At 36.5% G+C, this 18,105-nt stretch overlaps 2 protein-coding genes across 5 annotated transcripts in view; one reads left to right on the top strand and one right to left on the bottom strand.

Moving 5' to 3' along the window:
- The window catches only part of LOC132708314 (hemicentin-1), a 555,715-nt gene that overhangs the window by 272,257 nt on the left and 265,353 nt on the right, over positions 1-18,105 (bottom strand). The gene's annotated exons all lie outside the window — the stretch shown is intronic.
- On the top strand, positions 9,949-12,206 carry LOC132708098 (uncharacterized). Its single transcript, XM_060680215.1, has 2 exons — positions 9,949-11,973; positions 12,032-12,206. The coding sequence occupies exon 1, from the start codon at positions 10,140-10,142 to the stop codon at positions 11,601-11,603; it is 1,464 nt and encodes a 487-aa protein (XP_060536198.1). The 5' UTR covers positions 9,949-10,139; the 3' UTR covers positions 11,604-11,973; positions 12,032-12,206.

Raw genomic sequence — 18,105 nt, 5'->3', positions numbered from 1 at the left:
CGCACGTAGAGAAACTGCATATGAAAACCTACTAACTTTGCTAAATTGTTTTTAGTTTAGGTTTAATTCTATATTTATGATCTTGTAAATAACCAATTCGTGATTTATGTTTCGAGAAAAAAAAACAAACAACAAACACCAAAAAAAATATATGGAATAGAATAACTTGTCAAACACCGCATTCCGCTTGTTTGGAATACTAGTGTGTGATCGATAAAATGGTCACCGATAATGAAAGAAAAAAACTATTTTGTGTGTCATCGCAAACACTAAATCTTGAATTTGAATACTTACTTGCAAATATTATTTGTTCTAAAATAGAATTGATGAGTAATAAATGTGCTCACTCACTTATTTCTTCAACATAGTTATCAACAACTGCAGACAGAAGTTAACCTGGAGTTACCCTCAGATATTTTTTATATGTATATGAAATTCAACATTCAGTGACGATCGGTCACACTATTTTTGAGTTTAACTTTTAATGCGACGTCTGCGATAGGAAAGCGACTACTGAAATTTCAGACATTTCGGACAGCTTTTCAGGGATAAAGTATTTTAATCTGCTGAGAGTTAATGGAAATTCCTACAAGTTGTGAAATTGTTCAAATGCTGTGCATTAGAGCAGTTTTCAACAAGTTTTTACCTTTTGTGTAAGACAAATAGGCAATGGTTCTGTTTCTAGGTAGAAAATATTATGCGTTGTTTCTAGTTCCTTTTGTTTTGGTTACTATATTTTACGAATATTTTAAAAATTTCAATGGGTCGCGCTTTAGTTCTTATACATTTCCTGTAAGGGTAGATTACCATTTAATTAGACTCGAAACCAATATATGTAAATATCGTTATAAAAAAACACTTATATAAAACAACCAGATTTCAGCAGTCAATACAAAGATAAAATTGAATTGAATAGTGGGGTAAAATACTATATCTCCCTTATTTATCCCCATTTTGAAAACAAAATGTAAAAATCCACAATCATACACAAAACAACAAAAATATTCTCAATCATAATAAATAATGTTCTGTTTTTCAACAAAGAAGCTTTTGAAAACTATATTTTTTAAATAAAACTCACTATATACTACGATTCATCAAAAATAAATTATTATAAAGCCGTGAAAGTTTTCTAGTTTCTACTTAGGCGCTTTACTAATATTATAATAGGTACATTAGAAAATAATATGATATCATAGAAAAAGATGTTTTAATAAATATTGTTTTCCCAATCAGCTAGCAATATTGCATTGATTTAAGAAGATTTCATATAAACGTTTCTTGAGAAGTCTTAATATGTAAAAACAAAAATATTTGTATTTAATTTAGAATATTTTCGATTTTATGTAAAAAAAATCAAAGTGATGATAAATAAGGACTACATAATTTCGCCATCCTGCATCTGATGTATACTGCTTCCAGATTATGCTCTACAACTGATATAAAAAAAGTTGTTAAGATAAAACTCATTCTCTTAAACCTCAAAGCAGATCACTTAAAATTTTTACGCATGCTACTGAACATTATGTGGTAAAATAAAAGCAGTTCAATGCTATATTGATCAAAAATATTAAACAGGGACTGTTAGTTCATATATGTCAATATCTCTCATAGCGGTATATTTGGCAGTCCGGTTAGTTTTTCCTATATTGATTTAGTGATTTAGTAATTACGTGTTACGTGTCACTCACTCAACATCAGCAAATTCTCTAATTCTTTAAACTTAATTGTGCTAAAAGAAACAACACTGATATTAGTCTGGATGATTGCGATTTCTTCTTAGCGTTACCTACATTGCAAAATTGCCAAAGTGTGACATACACATTTCTCATTCGCTCCATGGTGATGGAACTAGATTACTGTCTGCCGATCGTTGACGACATTTGGAACCATATAATTACTTATCTGATTAAGCAACAAACCATGTTTCTAAGCATGCCACCTATTTTTAACAACGGATTATAATGCGGTGCGCTTGAACAATTTTGCCTTCGAACAAACTGGCTTCGTTAGAAACGCAGGGATACGAGAGCGGGTTTTAAATATAAGATGACCGATTGGGGAAGCCGAACGAGAATTTAACACACCAGTGTTTCTTTGTTTTCTGGATAACGAAAAAGCTTTTGACAACAGTGGCGGCCTCTGTTGTAGCACATTTTAACCGGTTATCGGTGTTTTCACTCTGACAGCGATAAATTAATTATAAACTTCTGCAATAAAAGGCAACGATAAAAATAGAAAACAACCGGAACTGTTATTAGCCCACTCTATCATGTATACAGTTGGGTACTCTTTATTATCTATAAAAATAAGATACTGACATAATACAATTTTATTTTATAATTATTTAGTCTATAACTACTAAGTTTTATTCGTGGATATACTTCTCATCTATAATAATTTATTATGCAAAAGTAGCATTTTACTAACTCTTGTCTTGGAAAAAAAATCATTGCCCAAAAATAAACAACTTAATTGAGGAACATTTTATTTAAAAACGTTTTTTAGTGAAATGGATTATGTCAAGTCTGCTTTTGACTATCCTGTAGTTTTCATGTTTAAATCGTTGCTTTCAGGCAACACTTCAACAAATGCTACAAAAACATTTGTGATGTTGTGACGTTTAGATGTTCGCAAATGCCAAAATTGGTTTGCCAAGTTTAGATTGGGTAATTTTGAGCTTTCCAAATCACCTCGATTCGGAAGACAAGCAACTTTTACCTATTAAAGACGGAAGTGAAAGCTGATTCTCGTTCGACAATGGTCAACTATTCAACAGTATTTGGTACAGCATACAAAATGCAACTTATTGCTAGAAAGGGTTTTTGGATCGCTTGATTACGGGGGTTAAGAAATGGGTCCTATATGACAATCCGAAATTTAAAAAAAAAAAAAAAACAATGCCTGTCTTCAAATGAAACACCCAAACCGACACCCAAGGAAGGCGCTCTTGTGTGTTTTGTGGAGTATTTCGCGGAATTGTACACTTTGAAGTTTTGGAACCTGGACAAGTCTTCAGTTCTCGTAAACAGAAAAGGCGTTATTTTGCATCATGACAATGCAAGACCCCCTAGCGCAAAGAAGACCGTTGAAAAAATTAACGACCTGGGTTGGGTGCTACTACCTCATCCGCCGTACTCACCTGATATTGCGCCATCTGATTATCATTTGTTTAGATCACTGGAAAGCTTCCTAGCTAGAAAAAAATTTAACAAAACAAAACTAAACAAATATAATGTTTTATATCAAACATGAACGTTCTTTTGCAGTCTTGTTTTTATGTTACATGGTCGAGTTATATCAATTTTGAAATATATTTTCTTGAATAAATTATATATAAAATAATATAATATATACATAAAACGTATACTTTTCATATGTTCCAAAAACCAACAGCTTTCGTAGAAAATGTAGGTTATAATATAATACTTACAGACATTCCATGCAAATATTAATAGAAAGTTTTAAAATTGATTTAAGTATACCATGAAAAAGGTAAACCACTACTACAGTAGAATAAACACTATAAACTATCCATGGAAGTACAGAGTTCCGTGGATAGCCTGTAACTCGTGTCATTTTTCTCCAGAACGGTTATTTATGTAATAAATATACCTTTAGCGGACTATACACATGCAGGCAAGTGTTAATACTTGCCTGTACAGGTCGAGACACGCGAGTAAGTGCGAATGTGTATGGGTCAAAACTCAAGGCGCGTTCTGTTGCAAGCGCGGGTCGAAGCGGATCAGATTGTGTTTGATTTTTAGAGCAAGTGCGAAGGTCAACTTCGTTTTTCGCATAGCAGCAGGTCCCACCAACTGGTGAACCTCGAATTTTACCTTAATAGTGTTCGCGGATTTACCCGGACACACTTGCGCGCGGACTTGCCTGCATGCGTATAGCCCCCATTGTGTGGGTGGAAAAAACATATCAAATATTGAATGGCATCAAACAGTCTGCACAGAGAGTAATGCGTTTCTATTATGGGGGCTATACACATGCAGGCAAGTCCGCCAGCAAGTGCGAAACGAATTGCGGCTACACACTATTCAGGTAAACCTCGAGGTCCACCAGTTGGTGGGGCCTACTGCTGTGCGAAAAATGAAGTTGGCCTTCGCTCTTGCTCTAAAAATCTGATTCGCTTCGAGCCGCGATTGGAACTGAATGCGCCTTGAGTTTGGACACATACACATTCGCACTTACTCGCGTGTATCGACCTGTACAGGCAAGTCTTAACACTTGCCTGCATGTGTATAGGCCGGTTTGAGGGTTGGGTAGGATTACTTTATTATTTATGTGAAAAAATCAATTTAACTAAATTGTCGGTCGACAAAAAAAGGATGAAATAAATGAAATAATTTATTACTATTAATTACTGCACTGAAAGTGTACCGCTTTATACTCTATAATTAACAGCCGGTGCCAGTAATTAACACCGAGCAGGGAGGCAAGAAATTATAATATAAATACGTGTATGGTAACCCAGCAACACAACTGGTTAATTTTTGTGAAAATTACTAGTCGAGATTTTAAAACGGTAATTTTTCCGTCACTTTTAATTTGTAAAATTCTCAATTTGGGTTCACGTTATCTCATGGTTTCTTATCTCTACTTTTACCTTCGATGAAATTGATTAACTAGGCAGGCAAAAAGTTTCTCCTAGTACGCATTTTAAATTTACGCATTAATTGGAGACCATCAGCGATGACGGGACGGTCAAACATTTAATTTACGATTTGGAGATTCACGAGGAAAGCAGTAAAGCGGTATAAAGCGAGCACGATGGTAATCGATTGTTCTGCAGATATTGCCGTCGTCTGCAGTCGTTGGATCCGATGTAACAGCGGTGTCCGACGGCGGGAAAGTTTTATGAAACTTGTTTGCACTTGATGACTGCGTTTTTGCTGATCCAACAGCAAAGAAGTGAAAATTCTTAATAAGACTAACGAATAGAAAACCTCAACTTTTTCTTAAAAGCAATTCGTCTTTTGTACTTTAGATTCGGGAAAAAACTTTAGTATCTTGAAGAATATAAATGCGGTAAATTTTTCAGAAAAAATCTGTGTGTTTAAATCGTTTTCGATTCGACTCTCGCCATAGGAGATCCGTAAACCGTAGAGTCAGTAAAAAATGAAGCAAAGTTGCGTTTTCATGAGAATGATAATAATGCGTTAAAAATTTAAGTTATCATCGCTACCTTGGGAAATATGGCGGAAAAACTCTATCTGATTAGTTGTTTTAGGTGGAATTTTACCTAGTTAACACCGGCCTAGTGCCTACACAGTACGTTTTGAAATTCCCAAAGAATGCACTCAAGTAGTAGATGTATAGTGCCGATATAAGCAACAGAAACCGTACATAACCTCAATTTCCTAACCCCCCCGCAGCGGGGGCCCCCCGCGCGTGGCGTCCTAGTGTCCCCCCTGTCTACCAGAGTGCGCTCCGCCCCCCACCCAGCTTGTGTAGTGTCCTGTTTTGCCCCGGTTCCGCCCGTCGCTGCTAGATGTCGCCAGCTTGTGTAGCGTCCTGTTTTGCCCCGGTTCCGCCCGTCGCTGCTAGATGTCGCGCGCTCCGACCGTCGTAGGCCCCCCCGGTAGAGGGCGGTGACGGTGCGGCGCGGTGACGCGGTGGATCGGGAGGATAATTAAATAAACTTGAATTTTAATACATTTTATTTTATTTATAAAATTGGTCTGGCGAGGAGTTTCTTCTTCTTTTTATGTCGATTCAGTCGACCATCCCATTGTTCCTGTTCCTTGCGTTGTTCTTCTTCCCCGTTCCCGGAGGAAATCTAAATACGAAGTGCACTCCTCGCCGTCCCACTCCGTCGACCACCCACCCGGGTACTCCTGCTGCTCCTTTGTTTCTTTTGATCCACCGGGTTGCTCCTGCTGCTGGTGATGTTCCCTTGTCGTTTCATGTCGTACCGGGAATTCTAACCCCCGGTACTCTTTGTGTGATTTGAATATGTGACGCCCTAAGCGATGCGCCAACATAATATGCGACTTGTCATACGGACAAACCGCGATTTTTTCTAGAACAAAACAAAGTATGATATGTAGCGTTTCCTATAAAACACACATTTTTTTTTTTTAAACAAAACTTCCAAAAAGGGGGGTTATCAAATAATTTTAAAAATTGTTTTTTAAGTTATACGCGCATACCAAAATTCACGTTTCAATTCACTGTCATTTAAATGTAAGTGTATTATTGTCAAAAGGGCAAACTGCAATTTTTTAGTACAAAAAATAAACAAAAATATGTATATATTTCGCGTTTTCCCCATAAAACGCACATTTTTGAAACAAAACTTTCAGTAATTTTAAAAATTGTTTATTTTTTAAAAGCCAAAATTCCCTATTCACTGTCATTTAAAAGATATTAAAAACGCTCAATTTAATTCGATTATTATTGTCAAAAAGGCAAACTGCAATTTTTTAGTACAAAAAATAAAACATTTTTGAAACAAATTTAAAAATTGTTTATTTTTTAAAAGCCAAAATTCCCTTTTCCATTCACTGTCATTTAAAAGCTATTAAAAACACTCAATTTAAATCGGTTATTATGCAACGTAAAAAAGATGAGTATCATATTTTAAAACAGGTAGAAACTAACCAAAAAAGTGATAACCCAAACTGAAACCCACAAGAAAAGACGCGCACTGTATAAAGGTAATTAAAATATAAAACTTACCAGTTGTAGGGTCGTAGGGAAATGGACATCGCACTTCTCTATTCATTGCACTGAATATAGTCTATAATACACATGCAACGTATTTATACACATGCACTCCCTTCCATGGTTGAATTAAAAGTCGAAAGGTCTTCTACCCACAAGCACCAACGCCGATTTGAATAGACGCGATGTTGTCGCCAGACAACCGTGCAGGTAGGAGTCTCAGGGTCAACACGCTTTCACACGGGAACGCAACCGTTTCGGACGTTGGACGAACGTATGTTGCCGCAAAAGATCAAGGCCAACTTGCTTTCATTTTTTACAATCTCCGTATGGGATGTGGAATTTCAAAACGCGCCGAGTCTAAATGTCAAGTTGTTTTGCTTGTTGAGAATAATAATTAATTGCCCCCTTTATATTTGCTCCGTGGGATTAACGTAATGGGAAAAATTTGTTGCAACGCATGTGGAGGTGTCTTCGTTTGTTAACTTTTAGAAAGTATTCTCGCACCGTATAAATACATCTCATTTTTCTCTGTTTTGTCAGTAGTTGTTTTTGGTATTATTCGTGCAACGTGGAAGCTAACTTAGTGGTTTGGTGTTCGTACAAAAAAGCAGTAAGTACCTTTTTTATTGTCTTATTTTAATTCTTTAACATTTGTTATTATTTTATAAAGTTCCTAAAGATCATCTTAGTACTCTCAACCCGTAACCGCAAATAGAATAGCAGCAATCTTAAGCGTAAGTTTTTTTTATTTTTTTAATTTTGAGATAAAATAATTAATAATAATTTATAGATGGACTTAAGTCAACTGAATCAAACCTGTCTTGCAGAAGGTGATTTTGAGCAGCCGATTGTCAAACTGCATGAATTGCCGATAGGCGTTCCGTTTAAAATTACTAGAGCCAAAATTGTTAATACAAAATTTGGCAATTCCGTGTTGCTGCAATTAGAAAATTCCGTAGTATTTCTTCCTACTCGCGTGACAGAAGCTTTCCGTCCGAGACTAGAACACTTTGCGTCGGGGCAGTACAAACTGGTCTACGAGGGATCCAAAGATATTGGAAAGCCCAACTCTTTAAAGAAATTCAAAATAATTCAAAATTAATCAACATATTATACAGGGTAAGTCTTATTTACTGTTATATATTTAATAAACCACGATGCGCGTAAAGCAGATCATTCATAGAGCGCAAATCTTAATTTTAACCTTACAAAAATTAAAAAAGCATATTTCCGACAAGTTCACTCTTAGAGATAGTGATGTGTGGCTTAGGAGACTAAATAAAAATATTGAATCTTGCAACCAAATCGTTTCTAACGAAAAGGATTTCTCTATTGGGTTAAAAAGAAAATTACAAACTACAATTCAACATCTGAAAGCTATTAGAAAAATTATTCTTAATTATCAACATAAGCATTTTGGATTGGGATTACAAAGTAGTAGCCGCGAGACAAACACAAATGAAATGGTTGTATGGGAATCGGTAGCGTCGTGTTTCCAGGGAAGAGTTCAGACCGGTGTCATAATTAATTTACTTCATAAAGATTTAATTCAATTTTTAAACGATTCTCGTCCAATATTTCAACAAAAAATTAGTCAAATTTTAAAGAAATTTTTATTGCTGAAAGTAAATACCACATTTTGCGGTGAATTTATTAAGGCAAAAAATGATGTCCAAGGCGAAGTTGATGTTAAATATCTGAGTACCGGAAATGCTGTAGTTGATTTAGGAACAGAATTGAATGATTGGTTTGTTGAAAATGTGCAAGATAAAATTTTAAATCAAATGTCAGAGTTTCAGGAACGTGATTCCGGGTGGGCTTTAAATAATATTATTTATTTAGAGATTAACATTAATAAATTTGAAATGGGTAACGGGTCATCCTTCGTTGAGTTGCCTAAAGAAATTGCGAATAAAAGGGCTTGTATTAACATTAGAAATGACGATCAAGCGTGTTTTTATTGGTCAGTTGTATGCGGACTCTTTCCAGCACGTTTTCGTCAGTATTTACCCTCTTCATATCCATACTACAAAAGTGTTTTGAAAACTGAAAATTTACAAACACCTATGGAAATGAATAAAATAAGCAAATTTGAAAAAGACAATGATATTTCCATCAATGTTTATATCTTAGAGCTTAATAAAAATGAAAAAACTAGTTTTTATTCCGTGTTACCTGCACGATTAACAAAAGAAAAACGCGAAAAACATTCAAATTTGTTGTTAATACAAAATAAATATTATCCAAAAGTTAATGATTTTGATCCTGATCCGCAAGATAATGATTATGAAGAAATAAAATATCACTATTGTTACATTAAAAATTTGTCTCGATTAGTTTCCTCACAGCTCAGTAAATATAATCACAAGAAATACATTTGCGATAGGTGTTTGAATTATTTCAATAACGAAACTCGTCTACATGACCATGAAACAATATGTTCCAGTTTCAATGAGTATAAAGTGTCTTTTCCCAAATATGATTACGTTGAATTTCGAAACCATATATATAAACAAAGGACTCCGTTTGTAATTTACGCCGATTTTGAGAGTCAATTGAGAAAAGTAAATTTGAAAATTTCAGATAAAACCTCGAAATACCAAAAGCACGAAGCTTACAGTGCTGCATATTACTTTAAATGTTCTTATGATGATTCAATATCATTTTTCAAAAGTTATCGTGGTCTAGATTGTATTGATTGGTTCGTGGAGGAAATATCTAATTTATCAAAATTTGTTCGTTCAAAATTTAAGGATATTATACCAATGGATAGTGAAATTAGTCTAGATCAAAGGTCGAGTCATTGTCATATTTGTGAAAAACCTTTTTTAAAAGAAGATGTTATTGTTCGTGACCATGATCATTTTACTGGTAAATTTAGAGGTTTTGCCCATCAGGCTTGTAATTTAAATTTTAAAAAAATATTTGTAGTGCCCGTAGTATTCCAGAACCTTTCTGGATACGATAGCCACTTCCTGCTTCCGGTTTTAGCAAAAAAAAGCTATGTATCCATAGTTCCGGTTAATAAGGAAAAATACATCTCTTTTACATATTTCGAACCTGATTATAACATAAAATTTAGATTTATAGATTCGTTTAGATTTTTGGGAGCATCTCTGGATAATTTAGTTTCCAGTATGGATAAAAATGAACTATATATTTTAAGAAAAGAATTTTCCGATCTCGACGAATCAAAATTAAATTTACTGTCGCAAAAAGGTATTTTTTGTTACGATTACATCGACCATATAGACAAATTAAATGAAACAACTTTACCCCCGATTGAAGAATTCTATAATAAATTAAGTGAAAGCAATATTAGTGAAGAAAAATATTCCCACGCACAAAGTGTTTGGCAGTCGTTTGAAATAAAAAATTTAGGCGAGTATTCAGATTTGTATTTAAAAACCGACGTTATTCTTCTGGCAGATATATTCGAAAATTTTCGAAAAACTTGTATGGCAACACACGTTTTGGATCCGGCGTGGTATTTCAGTATGCCCGGGTATACATGGGATTGCATGCTTAGATTCACAAAATGTCGTTTAGAACTTTTGCGCGACATTGACCAAATTATGTTTATCGAGCGGGCTATACGAGGTGGAATTTCGGTGTGTGTTGGTAGATATGCGGAGGCCAACAATAAATATATGCCCAACTACGATTCATCCAGGGATGATTCCTATATCATGTACTTTGACGTCAATAACCTCTATGGCAAGGCCATGTGCGAGCCTCTTCCTTACGGAGGATTCGACTGGATGTCTCATCAAGAGATTGATTCATTTAATGTCATGAACATTCCAGATGAATCTTCCCAAGGATATATCCTAGAGGTAGACCTGGAATACCCGCAGAAATTACATGACACACATAGAGATTTTCCATTTTGTGCCGAACATCGAGTGCCCCCCAATTCAAAGTTACCAAAACTAATGACTACTTTGTATAATAAAGAAAAATACGTCATACACTATCGCAATTTAAAACAGGCTCTCAAAAACGGTCTCGTACTAAAGAAAATTCACAAAATATTAAAATTTAACCAATCTCGTTGGTTGAAATGTTATATCGATCATAATAATAAATTAAGAACCCAAGCAAAGACAAAATTTGGTATAAATTTATACAAATTGTTTAATAATGCCGCTTACGGTAAAACAATGGAAAACATTCGCAAGCATCGTATTGTTAAATTTGTTAAAGCGTGGGATGGTCGCTACGGTGCGAAAAATTTAATTTCTAGTCCTAGATTTCACAGTAGAACCATACTTGATAACAATTTGTTGCTTATAGAATTAAAAAAATCGGAACTTTGCTTTAATAAGCCACTTTATATTGGAATGTCCATATTGGATTTGTCGAAAACGACCATGTACGAGTTTCATTATAATTACATGCTTCCAAATTTGGGTCCCGAAAAATGTAAAATTCAATACATGGATACGGACAGTTTCATTTATAATATCAAATGTTATGACGCATATGAAAGCGTTATTAAGGCCGATTTAACAAAATTTGACACGTCTGATTATCCTAATGACAATCCCTATAATATACCGCAAATCAACAAAAAGGTTTTGGGGTTGATGAAGGATGAGACTAATGGCACCATCATTAGTCATTATGCGGGGTTAAGGTCGAAAATGTATACTTTCAAAATTTTAACGGGTTCGGTAGTTAAAAAGTCAAAGGGTATTCAGTACAATATTGTAAAAAATAAAATTTCATTTGATGACTACGTAGAATGCTTAACAAATTTTAGGGAAAAGTACGCCACTCAACGAACCATTCGTTCATACACTCACAATGTATTTAGCATCGAACAAACAAAAGTTGCCTTGAGTCCTTTAGACGATAAACGTTATCTTTTGCCGAATTCATATGAAACGCTTCCGTGGGGACATTATAAAGTGCCCTAATTATTTTTTAATATATTTTTGTTACAGATTATGGTCAAACAACTTACATTAGAAAGCCTTTGTATTATAACAATTTGCGAAAATATTAGGTGTAGTGCTGATTTTTTGCTTGAGTCACCTTTGCCTTGGAAACTAACGATACTAATATTTAAATATTATTCGAAATATAGATGGAGGTACCTTAAACAATTAGCGCTCCAGTCTGATGGCAATTCTTTATTAAATTTAGAATTCATTCTGTTGAATAAGAGATTTGGATCGTCTTACAGAAATAGCATTTTGGCAACTCCAACCATTGATTTTGACGGAGAATCCGCTTACTGTTTATGGGTCAGTTATTACAGGATAAAATATTCGGAAATTTTAGTTTGTAAATCTTGTCACTTTATATTTCAAGTAGTTAAAAAATTTAAAAAGAAAAATTTTAGACTTTTATTGGATCACTATCATTTACAGCTGGATATAAATAATTTGAATGATGTATATCACGATAAACAATTTTGGTGTCAAAGCTGCTTTGAAGAAGTTTTGTTCACTGTAGAAACTGAAGATGAATGTAATTTAATGCTTCACGATGAGAGAAAATATGGAAAAAAGTTACGCTTTTCTGATAGCACATTGAACTATTAATACTGTGGTTTTATTATAACATATGTAACTGTAGATAAGACTTTTATGTATTGATTGTATTCCATTGTATTGCAACAAGAATAAACATGTATATATTTAGACGCTATTTTCTTTTTTACCACCACCACAACACCGCATAATAATTACACAGAAGTTTGTAATTGTATAATTTATTTATTATATACATTATTACTATTTTACAATTTCGTTAAATGCTAAATTATTAAATTGTTCTAGTTTTCTTTTGCACTCTTGAGCTTGCATCCGCGCCACTTGCAAGTCTGTATTAAAAAGCGCAATTTGTGTTTCAATTTCGTTGATATTGCACTCTAATCCCGACAACTGAGACGCCAAGTTTCTTTTTAAATTGAATGCCTCACAAATGACACTTTTTTCTCTACCGTCCGTGAACACTTCGAGCCAATCAGCGGATGACGTTGGAGCTGCAAACGCTTCACTTGTGGTAGTTTTCTTCTTCTTCTTGCGGGATACGACCGACGCACTTTGTTTTCGTTTGGTCGCAGATTTTTTGGTTTGTTGCTCTACAGGAACGAAGCTGGACGGGAGCACTTCTGATGAAGGAAATTGCAACTCGAAATTTTCCAATAAATTATACAATTCGTTGGATGTCACAATTTTCTCTTGAGCCATCATATACACGTATTTATGTCAGAACTTCTAAATCGAGACTAAATTTATTTCAAAACGTCTACGTTGTCTACCCACGAATCGTGCGACTTATCCAATCCCAACCAGCGCACGAGAACCATATTGCCTCGTCTGCGCAACACCTTTTCGACGAGATATAAGTCCGGGTTAACTGTCTTCTGCAATTCTTCTTCATAAAATCCGCCCATTATGGGTTTACCCTGCATATCTTGAAGCAAATACGTTACGGGGTTAGTAACCCGTACTTTAACAATTTTAAACAATTCCGTGGTCCAATTCGGTGTATAACCTTTGTTGAAAACGTGCTTGACTTTGCTGATTCTAACGATGTCGCCGACTTTAAGTTTACGAGGACCGAATATTTTTATGCTACTATACGCGGTTTTCAAAATTCTCTTTTCGTTGCTCTTACTCACATCGATGGGTTTCGTACCCGTCGTTCTATGTTTTGTGTTATTGTATTCATCAACGATAGAGGCGAGCACATCGATCCATTTGTACGTCCCGCGTAAAGAAAAATGTCGAAACAATTTCTCTTTGAGGGTACGTATCACCCGTTCGACAATTGAGGCCTTTTTTATGCTATACGTACTATAGTGGTTAATTTTATGCTTATCCACAAGTTTCAGAAACGTGTCGTTGTAAAATTCTTTACCGAGATCCGTTTGCAAGTTTTGAGGGTGCCGTCCGTCCTTGAGAATTTTGGAAAACGCCTTGGCGACTTCGACCCCGGTTTTGGTTTTCAACGGGCGACACCATACATATTTTGAGAAACAGTCTATCACAACCAGCACGAATTTAAAATTTCTGTTTTGTTTGCTGTAGCGATCTAATTGGGCCAGATCCGCTTGCCACAGGTCATCCATCCCTCGTATTATAGTCCGGCGGCGAGCATAATTTCTGCGTGCCGGCTTGTGCAGTTCTCGAACCAGTTGTACCTTCTCTTTATTCATAATGTGTGTTCGGTTGCGATGGAGGATTTAAAACCCTTTGTTTCAATACCTTCATTATATTCTCATTTTCGTTCGTAAGTCGCTCCATTTTGGTTACAATATCATGAAATTGCTGTGACAAAACGGCGACTTTTGTCATGTGCTTTTCCAAATCTTTCTTTGCGCTCATTTCGCTTAGCTTTTGGTGGAAAACTTCGCGAAACTGCATAATTTCATTTTCGAGTGTAGTGCTACTCATTTTCAGTTGTTCTTCAAGACGCGAGAATTTAGTTTTGTCTTCAATTTGTAATCTTTTCGTGTACGCTTCGAGTTTCTGTCCAATAATCTTTCTCAATGCAATTTTTAATAAATTACTTGTCTCATCCACATATTTTTTGTTAGCCACGTCACCGTCATCGCTAGGCGTTTGGACATTGCAAATTTTTAAATTGTTCATATTGACGTTTCCGTCTGGCATATAGTCGAGGGCGCTTCTAATCACAGTATTAGTGAAGGGTCGTTTAGAGCGCAGCGCGCTAGAACGTCCAAACTTGTCCAGACTCATCGTTAAACTAACGTATAAAACCTGATTCTTTTAGCTCTTCAACGATTGAAACTATTTCGTTATCATGAGACGTGTTGCCTGCGTGTTTCGACGCGATTAGTAATTTCAGACGCTCTACGAGTTCATTGACGTCGTCCCAGTATACATATTCAGTAGGAGCGTCATTATAACGCATATTATAACCTTGACCGCTGTACGAGTACGAACGCGACTGAGATTTTATTAAGGGTCGGATGACCTTGGTATATTTTGGTACAGTCGATGCGCCTTTCAAACGTCCGATCGCGTCCCTGTGCACCTGGGTAGCCTCCATTATTTTTTTATATTGTGCCAAATCGTCTTTTGTGTATGCTATGGGATCTTTCAAAAACACCAAATTATACAAGCCGCGGGTACCGGAATATCTCTCGCCGTCTACAATAATATCGCCAGATCCTTGATGAAAATCCAGCGATTTATTGCCGAGAAACCATTTGGATGATATTTTGTCGTAAACGGGTCCGTAAACAATATCGGTGTCGGGCGATTTTACCCATAAATTTTGAATATATGAATGGGAAATTTCTGGATATTGTTCCAGGTATGATTGAAGGGATGCGTTGGCCACGCTCGATGTGTCAAACACATCATCTTCCTCCTCATCGATATTTTGCATCTCAACGCTCTTATTGGGATCCGGCGTTTCCTGAATTTCTTCCATAGGCAAAAATGATACGTTAACCTTATTTTTTGTTTCTTCGTTCGGTTCCTTTTTGTGTTCCCGCTTGACACCTCGACGTTCAGTTTTTATTTCTGCCGGTGACGGTGATAGCTTTATTTTTGCTATACGTTCTAGCGGCTCGCTGACGGGTTTGAAAAGCTTCCGAATTGACGCATCCTCTTCGCTCTTACCCAATTTTAATGTTAAATACTTCTTTCGAATAGATCTAGACAACTCGTTTACTTTTTTTTTTAGCGCCGCGTCGGCGATGTCGGCGGACGTCGCCTTCATGACTGTTTCTATCGACAATTAAATATCGACTTTTATATATTTATCGAAACCCTTGCGGTAGCGTCCGTTTTTTACGTCGAAATCTTTGACAATTATCAAACAGCCGTACTTTTCTTTCCAGCACTCGGAACAAATTTGTTTAAACGTGTCGTATGAAACGTCGGGTGAGACATGTTCATCATAAACGTGACGTAAATTCATGTCATCCTGTTTAAACAACGCGACAATATTGCAATTGTCACGTATCAATTGCTTGGGTACCTTGGAGTATGTCTGACAGAGATAAATAGCGTCGATGGCCTTGTGTCGGCACATCGAAAAATACTCGCGAATTTTATCTTGCTTGTCGCACGCCACGTCGTCGAAAATAAACAGAGAATTCTCTTTCGCGTCGCTGGGGTCGATTATCGAGTCTCTTTCACTGTAGGGATAATATCCAACTCCTTTGACATTGCTCAATACGCGAGATAACAGTTGATATTTTGGTTGATACAACGACTTTGAGTAGACGTAAACATTTTCGAAACTTGCCCCGTTGGGGTTAAAGAGTAGCGCTAACATGGTGTTGGTTTTGCCGCAACCGCTAGGTCCGCAAAACACCGCCCTAAATGAATTGGGTAGCAGTTGACCGTGTTTGCTTTTGTTAAAGAAACCATCTCCGCAAACCAAATCTAAATTATCGATGGGGAGCTTGAGTTTCTGCTGCACCACCCGCATGACTACAATGTTTATTCGAGACACCTCGTATATATATACGACACAAGCAATTTCCTTTAATTAGTATGTTATGCTTCGCGTCCGGAAGTGGTCTCGTTAACACGCTTATTAACAAGTTACCTTTTGAAGTACACATTCCGGGTTACCAGTTTTGCGGTCCCGGTACAAAATTGGAAAAACGCTTGAACCGAGGCGATAGCGGGGTGAATCCTTTGGACGCTGCGTGTAAGGTACACGACATTGCCTATTCGCAAAACAAATCGTTAGACGAACGTCATAAAGCGGATAAAGAATTGGAAACGCGTGCGTGGCAGCGAGTAAAATCTAAAGACGCAAAGTTTGGTGAAAAAGCTGCCGCATTCTTTGTCACCGCGACTATGAAAACTAAACGTAAGCTCGGTATGGGTCAACAACGGCGTCCCTCTGTTTCGTTTCGACAGGGTGTCGTGAAAAAGGTTCGCAATGCATTAAAGAAGAAACAATTGTTTCATATCGATAACCCTAAAATGCTTAGAAGATCGGCACTGGAAGCGCTTCGAGCTGGCAGAGCCGCTGTAAGAAAAGCGGGAGGACGTAAAAAAATTAGGGTACCTAGAATTATACCGTTCGAATCAAAATCGGGCGGTATTTTACCACTTTTACCGTTATTAGGAGCGCTAGGGGCTTTAGGTTCGCTCTCGGGCGGAGCCGCTGCTATCGCTAAAACTGTCATCGATGCGAAAAACGCACGAAAGAAACTCGAAGAGGACAACCGCCATAACCGAGCTATGGAAGAGATTGGAAAAAAGGGATCGGGTCTATTCTTGAAAAAGAGTCCGCGCGGCGGATTCGGTCTTTATCTGAAGAAACAAAAAAACTCCCAATAAAGCTACCCAGAAGGGCTCTATACGACGTCGATTTAATATCTCTGGCGCGCAAATTAAAAATTCCTCACTTCAGGGGTGTTTTTATGCGAGATAGTTTACCCCGTCGAATCAGATCGCAAGAATGCGGAATCGTAAATTTGGATGTTCGTCGAAATAGAGGAACCCACTGGGTAGCATACAAAAAGAGGAAGGGAAACGATGTTGAGTATTTTGACAGTTTCGGTAACCTTAAACCACCCGCGGAACTTGTTAAATATTTCGGCAACAGCGCCAATATCTACTATAATCACGATAGATATCAAAAGTTTACGCAATACAATTGCGGTCATTTGTGTTTGCAATTTCTCTATAAAAAGGACTGAAATCGCGGACCTATAAGCAGTCAACATGTCGATCATATTTACGTTAAAAGGGAACACGTCGACATTATCCATCGACTTTGTCAATCCGCTGCAGTTGGATGAAGATGTAGAGTACGGTTTAGCGCTGATTGGATTCCACTCTTACAACAACATTCCCAACATAGATAAGGGTTCGAATAAATTTTACTACTTCGATGGTAACAATAAAGAAAACGTAATTGAAATTCCGACCGGGTCCTATGAAATTAGCGACATTGAAACCTACATTAACGAACATCTGCCAAAAAATAAGGAAGAGAAGAATACGATCCCAAAGTTAATAGAGGAGATATCAATCAAACCCAACAATAATACGATAAAGTGTGAAATCTACAGCCCCGTATACGGGGTAAACTTTAAACAACACTCGGACAGTATCGGAAAATTATTGGGGTTTTCACAGAAAATTTTGGAGCCCAATATTATGCATTCCTCAGATTTACCCGTGGATATAATAAAAGTGCGAACGATACATGTAGATAGTAACATAACGTCTGGAGCGTTCTACAACGACAGACCTTCGCACACAATTTACGAGTTTGCCTTGTCCGTCGATCCGGGGTACGCCATCGACGAAACTCCTAAATATCTAACGTACTTGCCAGTAAACAAACGACAAATCTACAACATTACCCTACAGGTTCTGGATCAAAATTTTGAGTTGGTTAATTTCCGAGGTGAAGAAATCATCATTAGATTGGAACTTAAAAAATTAACGTAATGTTGATTTT

This window comes from Cylas formicarius, unplaced genomic scaffold, assembly GCF_029955315.1.
Source record: "Cylas formicarius isolate icCylForm1 unplaced genomic scaffold, icCylForm1.1 PGA_scaffold_10__41_contigs__length_53128322, whole genome shotgun sequence".
NCBI lineage: Eukaryota > Metazoa > Arthropoda > Insecta > Coleoptera > Brentidae > Cylas > Cylas formicarius.
This window is presented reverse-complemented; position numbering and strand designations above follow the sequence as displayed.